Source organism: Etheostoma cragini, chromosome 7, assembly GCF_013103735.1.
Source record: "Etheostoma cragini isolate CJK2018 chromosome 7, CSU_Ecrag_1.0, whole genome shotgun sequence".
Lineage (NCBI taxonomy): Eukaryota > Metazoa > Chordata > Actinopteri > Perciformes > Percidae > Etheostoma > Etheostoma cragini.
The window spans coordinates 7,310,783-7,326,108 of NC_048413.1; the positions used below are offsets into that span (position 1 = coordinate 7,310,783).

At 40.5% G+C, this 15,326-nt stretch overlaps 1 protein-coding gene across 15 annotated transcripts in view; it reads left to right on the forward strand.

Moving 5' to 3' along the window:
- Positions 1-4,412: 4,412 nt before the first annotated feature.
- The window catches only part of LOC117947368 (rap1 GTPase-activating protein 1-like), a 43,574-nt gene continuing 32,660 nt past the window's right edge, over positions 4,413-15,326 (forward strand). For 6 of the 15 annotated variants that reach the window (XM_034876215.1, XM_034876209.1, XM_034876211.1 and 3 more), the window contains exons 1-2: positions 4,414-4,636; positions 13,670-13,705. In XM_034876215.1, coding sequence (XP_034732106.1) covers positions 4,593-4,636; positions 13,670-13,705 — 80 coding nt within the window. In that variant the 5' untranslated portion in view covers positions 4,414-4,592. Of the gene's footprint in view, positions 4,637-13,669; positions 13,706-14,500; positions 14,951-15,326 lie in introns of those variants that run through there. The other 9 variants (XR_004657225.1, XM_034876208.1, XM_034876210.1 and 6 more) reach the window with 6 other exon arrangements.

Here is a 15,326-nt window from a genome sequence, read left to right on the forward strand (position 1 = left end):
ATCCCTCCCATTTCCTGTCTCTCTTCAGCTATTCTCACAAAGGAAAAAGGCCTAAAAATATCTTGAAAAACAATGAGGTAGATGGATGAAAACAAAAAGGAGCATAACGACTAACAATAATAGCCAACTCATTATAGCCGTCTCTCACCAATGCCCTGAGAAGACTGGGATCGATATAGGGAACTGCTAATTGCATTCAAAGCTCAATAGAGTGGAACGTAAAGTGGGATATGGCTCTTGCGATTTGAGGACGTTGCAACAACACGGCTTTTCTTGGGCTGTGTCCGCCAAAATATCCTGCTCCTCTAATGAAAGGCCGCAGTGTGTGTGTGAGGCTGTGTGTAGCGGGGCCCAGGGGCCCGAGGGGCACGTGACCTCATCGGGAGGTGGATGCTTCAGTAGGCTCGCTGCACTCCTCCCAGTCAGACAGTCAGTAACCCGTACTGTAACTTCTTTCCAACTATGTAATTTTCAGCTGTCTGCCAGAGGACTCTACTCCCCAAGTCTGTATCCAAAGCAGGCAGAGGATGAGAAACAAATGCTAATTCTGCATCCGCCAAAGAAAAAGTGAGGAGTGAATTACAAAGCAAATACAACATTTTAACCATTTCAGTTTCTTTGAGGTGACAATAAAGTTACGTCAAGTCAAGTAATAGACCTTCCTCTGTTCTGTGGGACTTGACAGGCAATTTGAACCACCCAACACTAACAAATAGTTACAGCTTTTAATAATCACATCTGCCCTGCCCACAGTCATGCACTCTTTTGCTCAGCCAGCTACTGGAATTGTAAAAGTGTAATGAAAATCAAGTGCTCGCCCAGATACGGCTCAGCTTATTTCCTCATGCTTCAAAGCACAATTGCTCTTTGAATATTCACTCCCTTCAAATATTTGTATGACACGCCTTTTTTCCGCAAACTCACCCGCTCCAAATATCCAAGTGTGTGTGTTACCCTTGTTCAGCCAAGAGTCCAAGTGGCCATAAGCAGTGTTTTTATATCCAATACACTTTAAATGTTGTGGAACAGTTAACCCGGTTCTTTAACGGGTTGTTCACTAGCTCACCGTCTACCTTTTTAGAGTAGAGGTCCACTCCAAACCAAAAAAATTGACTGCCCAACCCCCTCCCCCCAAATATTTACAGCCACAAACATACAATAACTTCAACTAGTTAAAACCTACTTTGTACCTAGTTGAAGTATTCCAATGGTATTCGGGTCAAATTGACCAGTTTTAAATGTTTGACATTTTTCTACCTGCAAATCAATAGCCTTACCTGATTTTGTGTGCTAAACATGTATTCCTGACTCAATCAGAAAATTAATCTGGATATTACCACTTATGTGGTTTCCAAGATAAGAATGATCGCATAGAGGATTTTTAACCTGAATTATAACCATGTAACGAAAAATCACACTTCCATTTTTAATTTTGTTCTAGTAGAGACAGCATTCCCTAAACATATACACTATGCTATTTCAGTTGTTTGAAATTGAGATAAAGACAGTATTTGTTAATAGATTACGGCGTACAAATTTATTTCAGAATTGTTTTTAAAAGCCCAAATAAGTCAAGGCTCAATTTAACCACTTGAGTGGTAGTTAAGCCCATCTCATCTGAGATGAGGCTCAGTCTTCATCCTGGCTAACTTCAGATAAACATGTGGCAGGAGACCAACAGGATCCTGATTCAAGGGAACTATTATATTCATAACTAAATGTAGCCTACCTGACTTCCATGAACCAACTGCATGTTTCCTTGAATGCTAACACGGACTCTCATCTGAGATGTGACAAAGGAAACTTTGTGTTCATGTAGGAGTACGACGCTCATCAGAAAACACATTTTCAAGGCCCTCAAAGTGACATTGATTACAAATAAAGTTTGATGGGCAGATAACACCTTGTTCTCAGATGCCTCTCATGTGGGCCATTTTGCATCTAAAGATTATTGCTCCTTGGCTCAGTTTTGTTTCCCTTCCTCTGGAGAGCCCTCTGTGCACCGTGTTATTAAGTGCGAACAAGTGAATTGTTCATTCTGAAAAAACAAAATTGAGACTTATATTGTACTATGTTGTAAATATTGTTTTATACGCTGTATCCAATAGAAATATAAGGAAAATATACAGTGCAGGGCAAGTCACAGAATCAAGTGGGAGGAGACGTTCCACATTTGTTTACACCTGTTGATATGATGGCATGTATCAATGTTTGTTTATGGAATAGCAATGTGCAGCGTGTTTTGTTTTTGTCTGGGTCTGTGTTTTGTTGGTGTTGCAATGTCAGTAGTTTCTGATAGTCTGACGTCGTGGATATCAGGGCGGGATCTGCTTTGCCTTTGTCCTCTTAAGGGTCTTCCTGCCAGTCCACTTCCTTTAAGACACAAGAGGAGCCAGACCTGGCAGGGAAGGGCTTTGTTCCTGAGGTGATGTGATTAAAGGCCTCTGTCTGGGCTGCACCCATTCAGATGGCTCGCACACGCCTGCTTTACTTAATTGAATTGTCGTGAAAGTAGACAGGACTGAAGGCTGAAGGTAGCACCAAGACTGAAGCCACAAATCAATAGAGTCAGTGACACTTAAGTAAAACTGGGCAGTGGCAGTGCCAAAGATAGAAAGAACAGCTAGCTGTTTGTAAGAACACAGCAAGTGGTTTTCTGATTTTTTTCAGCTTATTTAAAGCAACAGGGCTCTGAGCTGGTCGCTTGGTTAAGGATTTATTTTCGTGCTGGATAAGAATGAACAGTTTTAGTTGTTTTTTTTTAAACTCTAGCAACTTTAAATATTTTTATTCAATTTCTAAATCAATAATACTCCTTTCCATGCATTTGTCTGTACAACTTACCCATTAGTATGGATAACTACCATGATCTATACTGTGGCATTATTTATAGGTGGATGTTAACTGAACAAATGTTTTTATTTGCTGTGTTTCATAGGGTGCTTTTATAACATCTGGGCTGGAACAACACGGGATGGCAGTTCCTTCAAGGGGCATGAACGTACCAAATATGATGGCAATAGTTTTTTATTGACAGGTCTGGGATGACCAATGTAAGGAAGCTTCATCCTCTGGGAACCATGAATGTCTCAAGTGGCCAGGTCATGTTTGTAAATGAGAAGTGGTTCTCAAACAGTTTACCTGGATAAATAAAGGTTAAATAAAAATACATGGATTGCCATGATGTTCACCTAACAGTTTCTTTTAAATGGTGAATTGACCGCCAGACAGACTGACAGACATTTGCATCCCTAGAGCCCATTGCATGGTTTAAAAGCTAAAATGCCTATAATCAATGAAGCCTCTATCTTCCAAAAATCTGTCTGGTCAGATAAATGACGTCATGGCCAAGAGACAAAGTGCAGTCTATTACCAACAAAGTCAGCCAAGGACATTGATGCTGTGCTGTAATGTTTTAGAAAAGAGCTCTCTGAGAGGAAATGTGTGCTGTAACTGTGTGGAGATGATGTAATTTTCTATCAGAGTGATTGTGCTTGTTTGGTGGTCGCATTGATTAATGAAGTGCTCATTTACTATGATTGCTTTGCAGTTAATGTGATGAAGACATCGTGGGTCCATTGAGGAGATTAAGGTTCTGGGTTGGTGGTATTTTATTTAGTCATGAGTTAGGGTCAAATTAACAGCTGTCAACTAAAAACTTTGCTCTTCCCATCGGACACAGCTGACTCTGTCCTGCCTAACACTGCGAGTCTGTTTCATCCGACATAGTGCAAATGCCTTGGATTGAATGTCTATCCGATAGCTGGCTGATGCTACACACTGCAATCCTTCAGCCGTAATGATGTCACTGCTGCCAGTGTATCAAACTCAACAGTGTCCAGACATTTACTCAGTTTTATCAATACGGCTAATTAGAATGTAGGATAACTCCTGTAGGGTGAACACCAGAGGTGATGTGCTTATAAGTGAAACAATTAGGAGGGAGATGATTGAACAGATTAAAAACTTGTTCACCGAGGTCATTACCTCCACTGTGCAGGAGTGGAGCTAAGGACATCTGTAAAGAATGTTGGCCTGTTTGTCTGATGTCTACATCTTGTTTAACCAGCTGTCTTCCAGTGACAGAGAGTGTTGCAAGACTTGTTCTGAGTGAACTCTCACTATGCCAAGAACTCCTCCCGGTTTTGCTTGCAGCTATTTATTTGAATGATCAAGTAACCAACTGTATTGGGACTTGTGGCAGTGCTTGGTGGTTTTAGGGGTTTTTACAGTTGCCAACACCTTCCATGGTGTTTTCTGTGGTCCTGATGAATAACAGATAGCGTGTAGCCTGTACGGGAGAAAGGCTGCCACTAACACTCCTGGTTCCCTGGGAGACTGGCATGGTCAGCAGCCCCCCCCTCCCTCCCCTTTTCCTCCCTCATCCTCTTGCCATTTCTCCCCGTGCTTGTGAAGGAGGCGTGTGAGCAAGGAAGAGGCAGGGCACGTTAGCCGAGGCTGCGGGTGTGGAGCTCAGACGGCAGGCAAAGCTTACGAACACACACATTTCTACACACACATGCTCAGTCAGCGCAGTGACACAAGTGCTGGCTCCATTGAGTTGACTGACTCACTGCTATCCGTGAGCCGGCATGCCGCAGAGAAAGAGGAGTTTCACTTTTGGAGCCTATGGAGGGTAAGATTGTGTATCCTAATAATTTGTAATAGGATTGATTAATATCATTGAACAACTGATACCTTTTTACAACACACAGGTGTCATTTTTGTGATTGTATGTGTGTCTATGTGTTTCTGTATCCTTGTTTGATGACTGTGCAGATTCTGTGTCTGTATTTGTGTCTGCATGTCTGTGCCATTTGCACTGGAATGTCATTGATTTATAACGGCTTTTGTCAGAAATGTCTCAGTTGTCATTTTTGGGGCTTTCTATCATAGATTGGACCTAATAATGCTGCTCTTTCTGCTTGAGGATGAGTCATTGAGGGTTATATTCTGTACAGTAATGTCATGTAGAAGCATTTAAGACAGGGTGACAAAAACAACAAAGTGAAAAGTAAGTAAGGTTCACGTTACAGTACAAGTATTACTGAGTATGACGGATACGACTTGTGTGTCAGTAAGCACTCATGTCCTCTGTGTTTTTATATGGCCCACTTCAGACTTTACAGGGTACTGGACAGCAGACGCACAATCAGCAAAGAGCTTTTTAATGGTCAAAAGGTGAACAGGTGCCCCAATGCAACTGCATGTCTGACTGCCTTTATTTGGGAAAAGGTTTTGTGTTTTTTTTTGTCTGTCATGTCAAGACTGGAATGCCATTAGCTGACATCTAGTGGAGACAGTAGCTGTAGGATGATTTTGGCATAGTGGCCCATTTGTAATTGCTGTCAATGTGTGGTCAGATACATTATACATATGTATTATCAAAGGTCATAGTTTGGAAATCATTTCCTATGAAGTTTCCTGGGAAGAACTATATCATTTGGTATGCTTAATATCGAAAATAAAGACGGATACACTTTTAACCACTTATATTTGGTAAGACAACAAGTTAGTTGCCATTCTTGTAGTCTCGCTTTGCCAGACCTTCCTCCATAGCACTGCGGAGGAGGGTCTGGCTAGTCCACACAGCATTCCAGGATGGGAGAAAAACGTGCCCTGGTTAATTGGCATTTCTCTAAACCAATCACAATCGTCATGGGCAGCACTAAGTGCCGGAGAGAGCCATGGTGCTGCTGCAAAATAGCCTCGGGAAGGAACTTGTTTTGGTGGAGCGTTTACGTTCAAAGGTTAACAGCTGTTACTCTCAGCAACAGTTCTGCACCAGTAGGCGTCTCGTCTACCACCCCTTGTCCTCATGGGGTATTATGGCATATCCAAATAAAGCAAAGGAGAACATACATCCTAAAGGCTGAAAATAAATCAAGTTAACATTTTATATAGCAGGATTACTTGATTTATCAGTTTTATGGGCTCATGATTGACCTGTCAGCTCCATTAGATGCCCCTAAGCGGTCTCCCAATGGATACATTTCTAATTAATTCCAATTGTTTGCTTGTTCCCTCTAGAGAGTCCTTTAGCCAGTGCAAGCAAAATACTTGCTTTTCTGTTCAGCAGCAGCATTGAATGCCTTTGCACTTGGCATTTGGATAGGTCAGTGTGATTGCTTACATCAGTGAGTGATCTGTGATACACTCTGCCCCCCTGCATCCCTCTGGCTGGGAACTCAGTGCCTCTGTTCTCTGTAGATCGGACTTTCTTTGTAGCTGAATGCTTTTTAATTTTGGCATCAAATATTTATTGAGCTGCCACTTAATTTGATTAGTTATGTTTTAAGTCTTTGTCTTGCTTTGAGCATGTTATTATGGCCTTTCTTATTACTGGATACTGTAATTTGGCAGCAGATATGTTCCATCAAGTGTGACTATGATGTTGCAACACTAAGCTTTCATACCCGTTTATTTCCTGTCCTTTGGATCGGCTCTAACATGTCTGTTGTACGTCACACAGATATTCTGTAGCTACATACTGTGTATGTCAAGTGAATTTTATTGATATAGTGCGCCATATCACAATAGAAGATGTGGCATGACACTTTTCTTTATTGGTCTAGACACCGTTAACTTACGGAGATCCAACATTCACCCATGAGCAAGCCCTAGAGATGGCCCCAATGGGAAAAAAAGAAGAAAAAATGACATTTATTTCTGTTTGTGTCTGTTTCCTCATAAACTTTTAAGTCATTAAGTAAATACAGACATATGAGCTGTGTCTTAAATAAACGGAATGCTCCCTCAGTGGCAACACATTCAGTTCAAATGAACAATGTTGCTGTATGTTGAAGTGTTTGCATAGAAACATTAAAAGAATGCATGTTCAAAAACAACCCAGTGGAAAGACACATTGTTTTGAAATCTTAGCAGGCCTGAGTTGTAGTTGGCATTCATGGTCAGCTGATTTAGAAATGTCAGCTTAACAAGACTACAGCCTCGTTGGGAGAAAGGTGTCTCCCCGTGTTAAACTGATTCCTAATGACAGCGTGATTTTGTTCAAGATTTATCTAACCATGTTTCAAAGTTGTTGTGTAGTTTGTTGCTCCAACAAAATGCAAGAAAACAAAGGTTTTACTTAAACCTTTGTTCTGTTTTACCTAGTGCTGTCTGAAAAAGAAGAGACTTCTATCGCTGATGATTTTTGATTATCTAGTGTCCAAGGCTCATTGTCATGAATATTGTACAGGAAGACAACACAGAGAGGCTCTTTTTGTTATACAAAGCAAATGTTTGCTGACAAAAGATGATTATTAGACCTCCAGGCAGGGCTACTTGAGAACAGGAGGTCACTCAAGTACCTTTCTAAGGGCAGTGGCAAAACAAACAGGAGCTGTAGAGCAACCGGAGGGCTCTTCATTGTCTACTCAGTCAGTCCACCTTGCATATTTACATTGACATTCACATTCATGATGGCAAAACAGCCATCCACTGAGACGAATGGGGTGGGCCTGGTGAGCTGCAGTTAGTTATCTAATGCTCACAGGGCTACCAAGTGTTGAATAATTTGACTTCTGATAAGAATAAGAACCCTTTCTCATTGTTGTCTTGCACTTTGCAAATCCAATCATGTCACACACTGCAACTTTATGCTTCCTGGCACAGTAAAATTATCAACAAATGATTTAGTTCTGATAAAAAAATAGCACCGACAAGAGAGCAACAACTGGTCGACTCTGGCATGATAAGGTCATTTATGAGGACATTAATAATATAAGCCCAGGTAGATAGCGGTCCTTGTGTGCATAGGGAGTTAGATTTTAAAGTCTTTTCTTTCTTTCTCTTCTTTTTTTAAATTACCTGCTCTTCTTTATATAACCAGTTCACCTCTGGCTGCATCTTTTTGTTACATTCTTTCTTAAAAAACTATTTCCTAGAAATATCTCTATCTTGACGTACACCAGATTTTTATCAGACAGCATGTTGGTCACAGTAAGTTACTTACCTTATTATGTCAACAATTCCTGTAGCTACAAGAAAAGCCCTCCACTGGTTTGCACATAAAAGCTTTTTATGTGAAGCAGCTGTTTGCTTAAACAGTCGATTTCATTAGGAGAGCAGATTAGAAAGCAGAAATGTTCCTGAATAAAAGGAAACAACAGGAAACAAGGAGTGACTGTGAAACAAAAGACTCACCAGGTAAGGAGTTACACAGAAACCTAAACTAACATGCGTGTATTTTGAAAATTGTCCTTTTATTGTATAGTTTTAATATGTCAAATTAACAAATAAACTTATAAAAAGATTATTTAAATTATGTTAAGCTGATTAAATTAAACAACGTGAGTCTGAGTTACACAACATCAGAAACATTAACCATAACACTGACAACACAAAACACGTGATTTTTTGTTTGGTAGATGGGATAGATATTGCTGTGCCTACTTCAGCATATCTGTGATACTAGTGTGTGTGTGTCTGTGTGTTTGTGTGTGTGTGTGTGTGTGTGTGTGTGTGTGTCATATACACTGTATCCTACTGTACTGTAGCTAAATGAGGACATTCAACAAGTTTACACTCATTTTTTGTCAATGGGCTCATTCAGTGTGCGTGGGTTGAGATACACCATACAGTCTAGATTTGGTCACATTCATGTTTTTGTCAATTTAACTTACCATAAGCAATAGTATGAGACATTTCTAAAAACACATTGTTTTCTAAGAAGAATGCACAATTTAATTTGTAAAGAAGTACATAATATGTATTTTCTGCAAATTCCTTTTTTGGCCTCTTTAGTTGTAAACAAATATATGTAGTAGCCGTCAGTACCTTATAAACAACACAATATTCAGATGAATCATTGGTAAAAAAAAAAAAGGGAGAATAATTAATTTTAATAAAAATTGTTGAAAAACAAGGTACATCCAATTTAAAAATGTTGTTCCCCAACCCTAGTATTCAGTTCCTATCCTGAAGCGTAGTGCACGGCTAACTGCCGAGTCAGATCCTAGCATGTCTTTACTGTATGTAGGTGTTAGTGTGAGATAAATTGAATAGGGTCACATACTGCAATTGGTCTGGCATCCACCTGCCTGTTGGTCAGTCCACTACCTTGGTCTGGACTGAAATATTTCCACCATTAGTGGATGGATTGTCATGACTATTTACTCAGACATTCATGATCCTTTGAGGATGAATCCTACTGACGTTGGTGACCCCGGACTATCCTGTACCAAGCAGGTTGACATTTTGTACTTTCTGTAAAATGTCACTAACAAAGTTCAGATGGATTGCCGTGACATATTGCACGCACATTCATAACCCTAACCCGCTTGAACAAAATGTAATGACTTTGGGGATCCTGTAACTCCTTTTACTCAGCCCAATCATCTGCTCAACATTGCAGTTAGGGAAAAACTTTGGTTTTAGACCAAATGTCATTTCCAGTGTGCGTGGCAACATGCTAAACTAAGGTGCTACATCTAGATTCTAGATGTTAGCATGCTGATGTTAGCGTTTATGTCAAATGGGTCTAAAAGGGCAGACTCACAGAGCTGCTATTGTAGTAACTCTATAGTCTAGTTGAACCCAAGTAGGGCTTAAATGCTAATTCTATAGTGCAGTGTGTTCAAAATTGAAAATAAAGGTGTTGTCTTTATTGGGTGGACCACAGGAACCATTTGTGACACTCCTGTTTTGGTTGTAGAGTATTAAGGCCCACAAAAAACTTTAGTCGGCATACTCTGAACTCATGCTGGGTGAACTGGGTGTAACACTGATTCCACCAAAATGTGTTTTAGCTGCAGGGAAGAGGAATAATTTCTGTACAAGCTGGGTTCACTGACATCATGTTCTTAGCATTTATTTCAAAACATCAGTTAGTATAAATGTCTCTCCAACTTGTGTGAAAGCAGACCAACAGCACTGAACATATCCTTTAGCATTATACCTCTTTTTAAACAAACAGCGAGGATCTAAGAAGTGAAATACCAACGGGCTGTAGTGAATGGCTGATGTGATGTGACTATGTGTCCAGGTATAGTCCTGAACTTTTATGATAATTTGGTTAGTGTGTGTGTGCCTCTCATATGTTTTTCAGAAATAGAATTAGCACTGCAAGAACCTGTTGCTTCAGCAGATTTAGTAGCTGAACATCAAAGTTGTTTGCTGTAAGCTGGATTTCATCCGGGCTGACTCCTCAACCCTGTTTGATGACCTACTTGCCATGAGCTGGGTGGCTGACTTGATATATTCCGCAGGCCTCAGCCAATTTCTAAAGTGAAGAAAATGTTTAACAGAGAAGAAATTAGGAAATTTGGAGTTACAGTCAGATTTAGTTGAAGTTTGATGGCCCTGGGGATTCTGGGACCCGCCTTGAGCCTTCTTATCCTTCACTGAGATTTGTTTCCATGGAAACCAGCTCATGGTTGATACCTAGCTGAGAGAGAAGCTGTGCCATGCGTTCCTAAATGCTCTGGTTCATCTAATCTTTCTTAAACTAGACTACACAAACGGTTCTCACTGTCAGATTTGAATGTGCAAATATGACTTAGCCCACAAATGCATTAGCACACGCAAATTTGTTATAGCCTATTTAAGTTTGCTCCAAACGTTGTTCTCTCAGAGAAGGACAGAATAGTCCTTGTTTTTTTTGCGTCTTGCTGTTTTTGGCTCTGCGGCTTCGCTTTCTATTTGCGCTACTCCGCTTAGTCCAGGTTTGCTTTCTTTCTCATGTTTCATTTTGATGGGAAAAGTGAATGATTGTTCTTGATGATTTGGTGTAGACAGATTTATTTAGCAATTGCTTTGACTGAAAAATAATAAAGAGTAATTTTTATTATTATTACACATACAATTTTCTGTACTTCAACCCAAACTACTCACTATGTTCAGATAAATTGTTGAATGCAAAGTGACTGATAAGAATGAAGGCAAGCAGCGTTTCCTGTAGCCTCTACTGTATATTCATTATATCAACTTCTTTGACTTGTAGCAAGAGATTAGATAAGTACAACCTTTGAATGTGTATGGAGTTATTTTTGTTTCTTTATAACCCAAGCAAAAAAAAAGGTTTGAGAGCATATTTCTCACTGCAATCAATATGTTGATACGAGGTCTCAGCTCTTGGGTATTATGCTCGGTTTTGTAGGTAACGGTACGTTTTTATTGCAAATTTCCTGTATTGGTTTTAGTATTTCAGTTTGCAGCCTTAATCCAATAATCTTGACACACCCTGGTTGATTTCATTTTGAGAGAATTCCATGAAACCTGAGAATGGGTGAGCAGCACAGGATGAGGTTGAGAAAACGTTATTCTTAGTGATGCAGTAGGCTACAAATGAAAACAGCTTTCCTCTCCACACACTCAGCTTCACAAGGGCAGAGCCGACGGCCCATAAGTATGTTGGCTCTCCCCCAACGGGCAGTATGCTTTCCACTTAAGATGAAGCTCTGATTTATCTGCACACACGTGTCTGTCAGACTCGGTGAAATTAACACTGGTGCCACAAAATCTATCTCAGCCAGTGTGTCACGTGGGGACCCGGGGTTGATAATCAGCAATCATCTGCACTTATGGGAGTCAGGCGACGTCCTACTGTAACAAGCTGTTGATTCGTGACTCCACAGTACACTGAACACACAGACCCCCAGGGCCTGTTTCCTCTCACCAACACAGTTTTCTGAGAAGGAGGAAGCTTTAAGCTTTCATTTTCAACAAAAAGAAGAAGTGCAAACTTATGTTACTTTTTGTCCAAAAGTTACGTATTTTTGTGCAATCAATGAAACTTTTTAAGTGGTCTTTTTAGATTAAGGAAAAATCAGGACCTCCTTCTGTAGCTTGACTTTAGGGCATGTATCTAGGATTTTAGCCGTTCTAGTATCATAACTCTAGGGATGGCAGTGTCGGCCATCATTTTGGACCTGATTGAATAAAATGTACTTTAAAATGGATATCTTTCACGTTTAAAAATGCTCTTCTCAACATGGGAGTGGACAAATATGCTTGCTTAATGCAAATGTTTATTATTATTATAATTATTGTTATTATTAATTATGATTAAATATCTGCATCAGCCGTTTGCTTGGCCAGAAATTGGTGTTTGAGTCTCAACATACACAGGTGGTAATCTAAAGTACACTCAAAAAAAAAAAATGACGTTACGTTATTGCTGCATCGCTTTCTGATTTCCCAGAATACCATTGGCTGGATTGTCATGACATTTGCAAGTTCATGTAAACTAAAATGGTGCATGCTGGTGCTAGCATTTAGCTCAGGGCACCACTATGCCTTTGTTCTGCCTCGTACAGCTACCGGCATGCCTGTCCACCTATTAGTCTGCTTTTTACCCTTATTTCTCATTTAGCAAGAAACACTGTAAGATCTGTTGTTTGATCTTCTGGGTGTTCCTGTGTTGTGCAAACTGATCATGTCCGGGGAAAGATGCGTAAGAGGTGTGAGCTCTACACAGGGTGGACAGTAGTCAGCAGCTTTGGCTTGAGGGCTGAAGTCGAACATACAGCCACAGGGACAACAGCTGGGGGAGAAAACAACTGAAAATCTAATTGACAGCTTGGGGATTATGTAGCATGTATTTGCCTTATCCTGAAAATTTCTAAGGGCTAATATATGACATATGGCAGCTGCGTTAGCCTAAGAGACGTACTTAGCCCTCTGTTTTCCCTGTGTCACCACCACCAGCTATTACAAGAGACAAAGACACAGCCAAGAGTAAATCACTAGGCGAGAGTTATCATTATCGACTATCCTTAGCCAATCGTTATCAGTATTAAATGTCCACTTTGTTGCTGCCACTGAAATCATATGCTGCATCCCAAAAGTTTTTTTAGTTTACGATTCGGATGTTTTCCTATAAGAAGTATTTGTTCTTTTTGTGTATCAGGTTGTCAAAACTCCTGTCCTTATGGACTTAACAATCATAATAAATGGCTTTCTGGGTGATGAGCAGAAGGAAAGCATATCTTTTTGTGAATTTTACCTGTCAGATATGAAGTTTCTCCTGTACACACGGTGCCATCTATTGGCAGAAACGGTACTCTGCATCTCTGAGTTTCCATCGCTGCCTCATCTGGTTATTGTTGGCAGTGATAACTGCTGAAATCGGTTCATCCAGAGGCGATTCTCGACTGACAGAGAGTAATGAGCCTCATAGTGTGATTTCAAACCAGGACAAGACTCATTTTGTCTCAAGAAACACCAGGCTAGTTATCATCCTTTCATCCTCAGAGGTTATTTCAGGGCAACCCAGCCCACTGCGTAACCAACCTCTCTCAGTTCAATGGACATCTTGTAAGTGGAACAAATGGCCCACTATTACTCTGTGTTGTTTTACTCTTATATTATTATTAGTCTGGGTAGATTTAGGTGCGTGCAGACAAGAGCATGGAAACTATTAATACCCCATCATATGCCACCTGGTGCTGATGGATTCTAATTTATATCTATGTTTGAATTCCTATGAATCTTTGTGAAGTTATTAGCATATAGCTGGCTTTAAATGTTAAATTCCTCACCTTGATGTTAACATATTTGCCAAGCAAGTTTTTGACCATTTTCAGTGTATTTTAGCAGTTTTTGACACAGATTACCAAGAAATAAAGACTAAAAATAGTTAATTAGAACTGTTTTATAATAGATGTACTGTGTGTGTGTGTGTGTGTGTGTGTGTGTGTGTGTGTGTGTGTGTGTGTGTTTCTAGAGTGGACAAGACTTTCTCCAAGGCCAGAAGCTTATGGTGAGTTTTTCTTCAGTTTTTTACTTTTGTCAGAAAATAAATTATTACAGCATGTTGACACAGTGCCATTTTCTTAATCTTTGTCATTCAAAATGTTTATCAGGTTTTCATTTATGATAAACATACACAGTAGATTAGAATTCCTAAAGCTCTCCAAAAGATTTGTTCAATGCAACTGACTCTGACCGCCCTTGTACGTTTGAAATGTGTGAACCAGTCCGCCGAGTAGAGTGAAAGTGAGATGAATGAGCCAGTTGAAACGTAGAGCAGACGGGCAGCAGTGGGGAAACAGAGACCCAGTCCGTGCTGATTTATCTGCAATGCTGGCAAGGTTGGAGTGCTGCTGTGTGTGGCACATGGAGGCAGGCAGGGAGCTGAGCATGCACACCTCTTGCCACTGCAGATCGACCACTCTATTAGGTGTGGTGGCACGAGTCTCTGGCCCTCAGCCCCCTCTGTCTGACTGCAGCAGGTTAAACAGTTCCTCGCCGCAGTATCATCACACCTTCCCTCTGGAATACAGATACAGGAGGATCTCTCTTAGCAGCCAGGCCTGCAGTACTTAGCAGTGGCTTGGCTTGTTCGCAGGGACTGGCGTCTGGCCATCGGGCTACGACTGCAGCAGGCTATAACAGAACAACTGCACATCACGGTGAAAAAGAAGAGGAGAGCAGACTGGAGAATCTAAAAGAGGATACAAAACAGAACAGGGGATACAAGAATTGTGGGCTTGAAGAAGAGGAAGGAAAAAGGGAGTGAGTGGATAAGATGACATGAGAGGAAGAGAAAGAAGAGAGCAGTGTGATGTCTGCAAAATAAAATACATTTAGAGTTCAGCCGAGTCATACAAGCCTTGTTGCTTTGTCATGTGCTTCTTTAAAGAAAGGAGGGATCCAACTAACACTGCTGAATGAATTTGGACGATCCTTCCCACTGTGTTAACAAACCTTGAATTGTATTGCATCATCATCAGTGGTCATACCCAGCAGGCAAAACGATTTCTAACAACACAACCTTTGGTGAAAGGATTCTTCATTCTGTTCAGCCTAAGGACAAAAGTTAGATAAAAAGAAAAATAACTGGGACAGCCAAAGTCCAAATCTTCCTCCAGGTATTGTAGTTTGCACAAGATGGGACTGGAAATTAGAAGAGTGAGCTAAATCCTCTCACAGCAAAAACTGTAACAGCACAACCCAGCAAAATGCCGTGCTCACCTTTCCGAATTGGAAGGCCAAGAAAATTCTGGTGAGTTTCTTTTAACCCTGCCTGAAGATTGTTTTGATGACAACTGCATGACTCAACTGTCAACTCAATTTACGTGCCTGATGCACGCGTTCCTCCTAAATTGCCCCATACCAACACTTAAGGAATGATTAATGAAACCAACCCTGCGGCGGCAAAGTACTAAGGATTATCTCTATAAATCAATGTCATTTAACGGACACTTTTATCCAAAGGAACTTACAATTGCTATGAATCAGAGGTCGCACACCTCTGCAGCAACTACGAGTTAAACGTCTTGCTCAGGGACACATTGGTTGATGAGAATTGAGCCCAGTTTTCCCACACCAAAGTCATGTGCTATGTCCACAGCGCCATCATCAATCAATCAATCAACTAA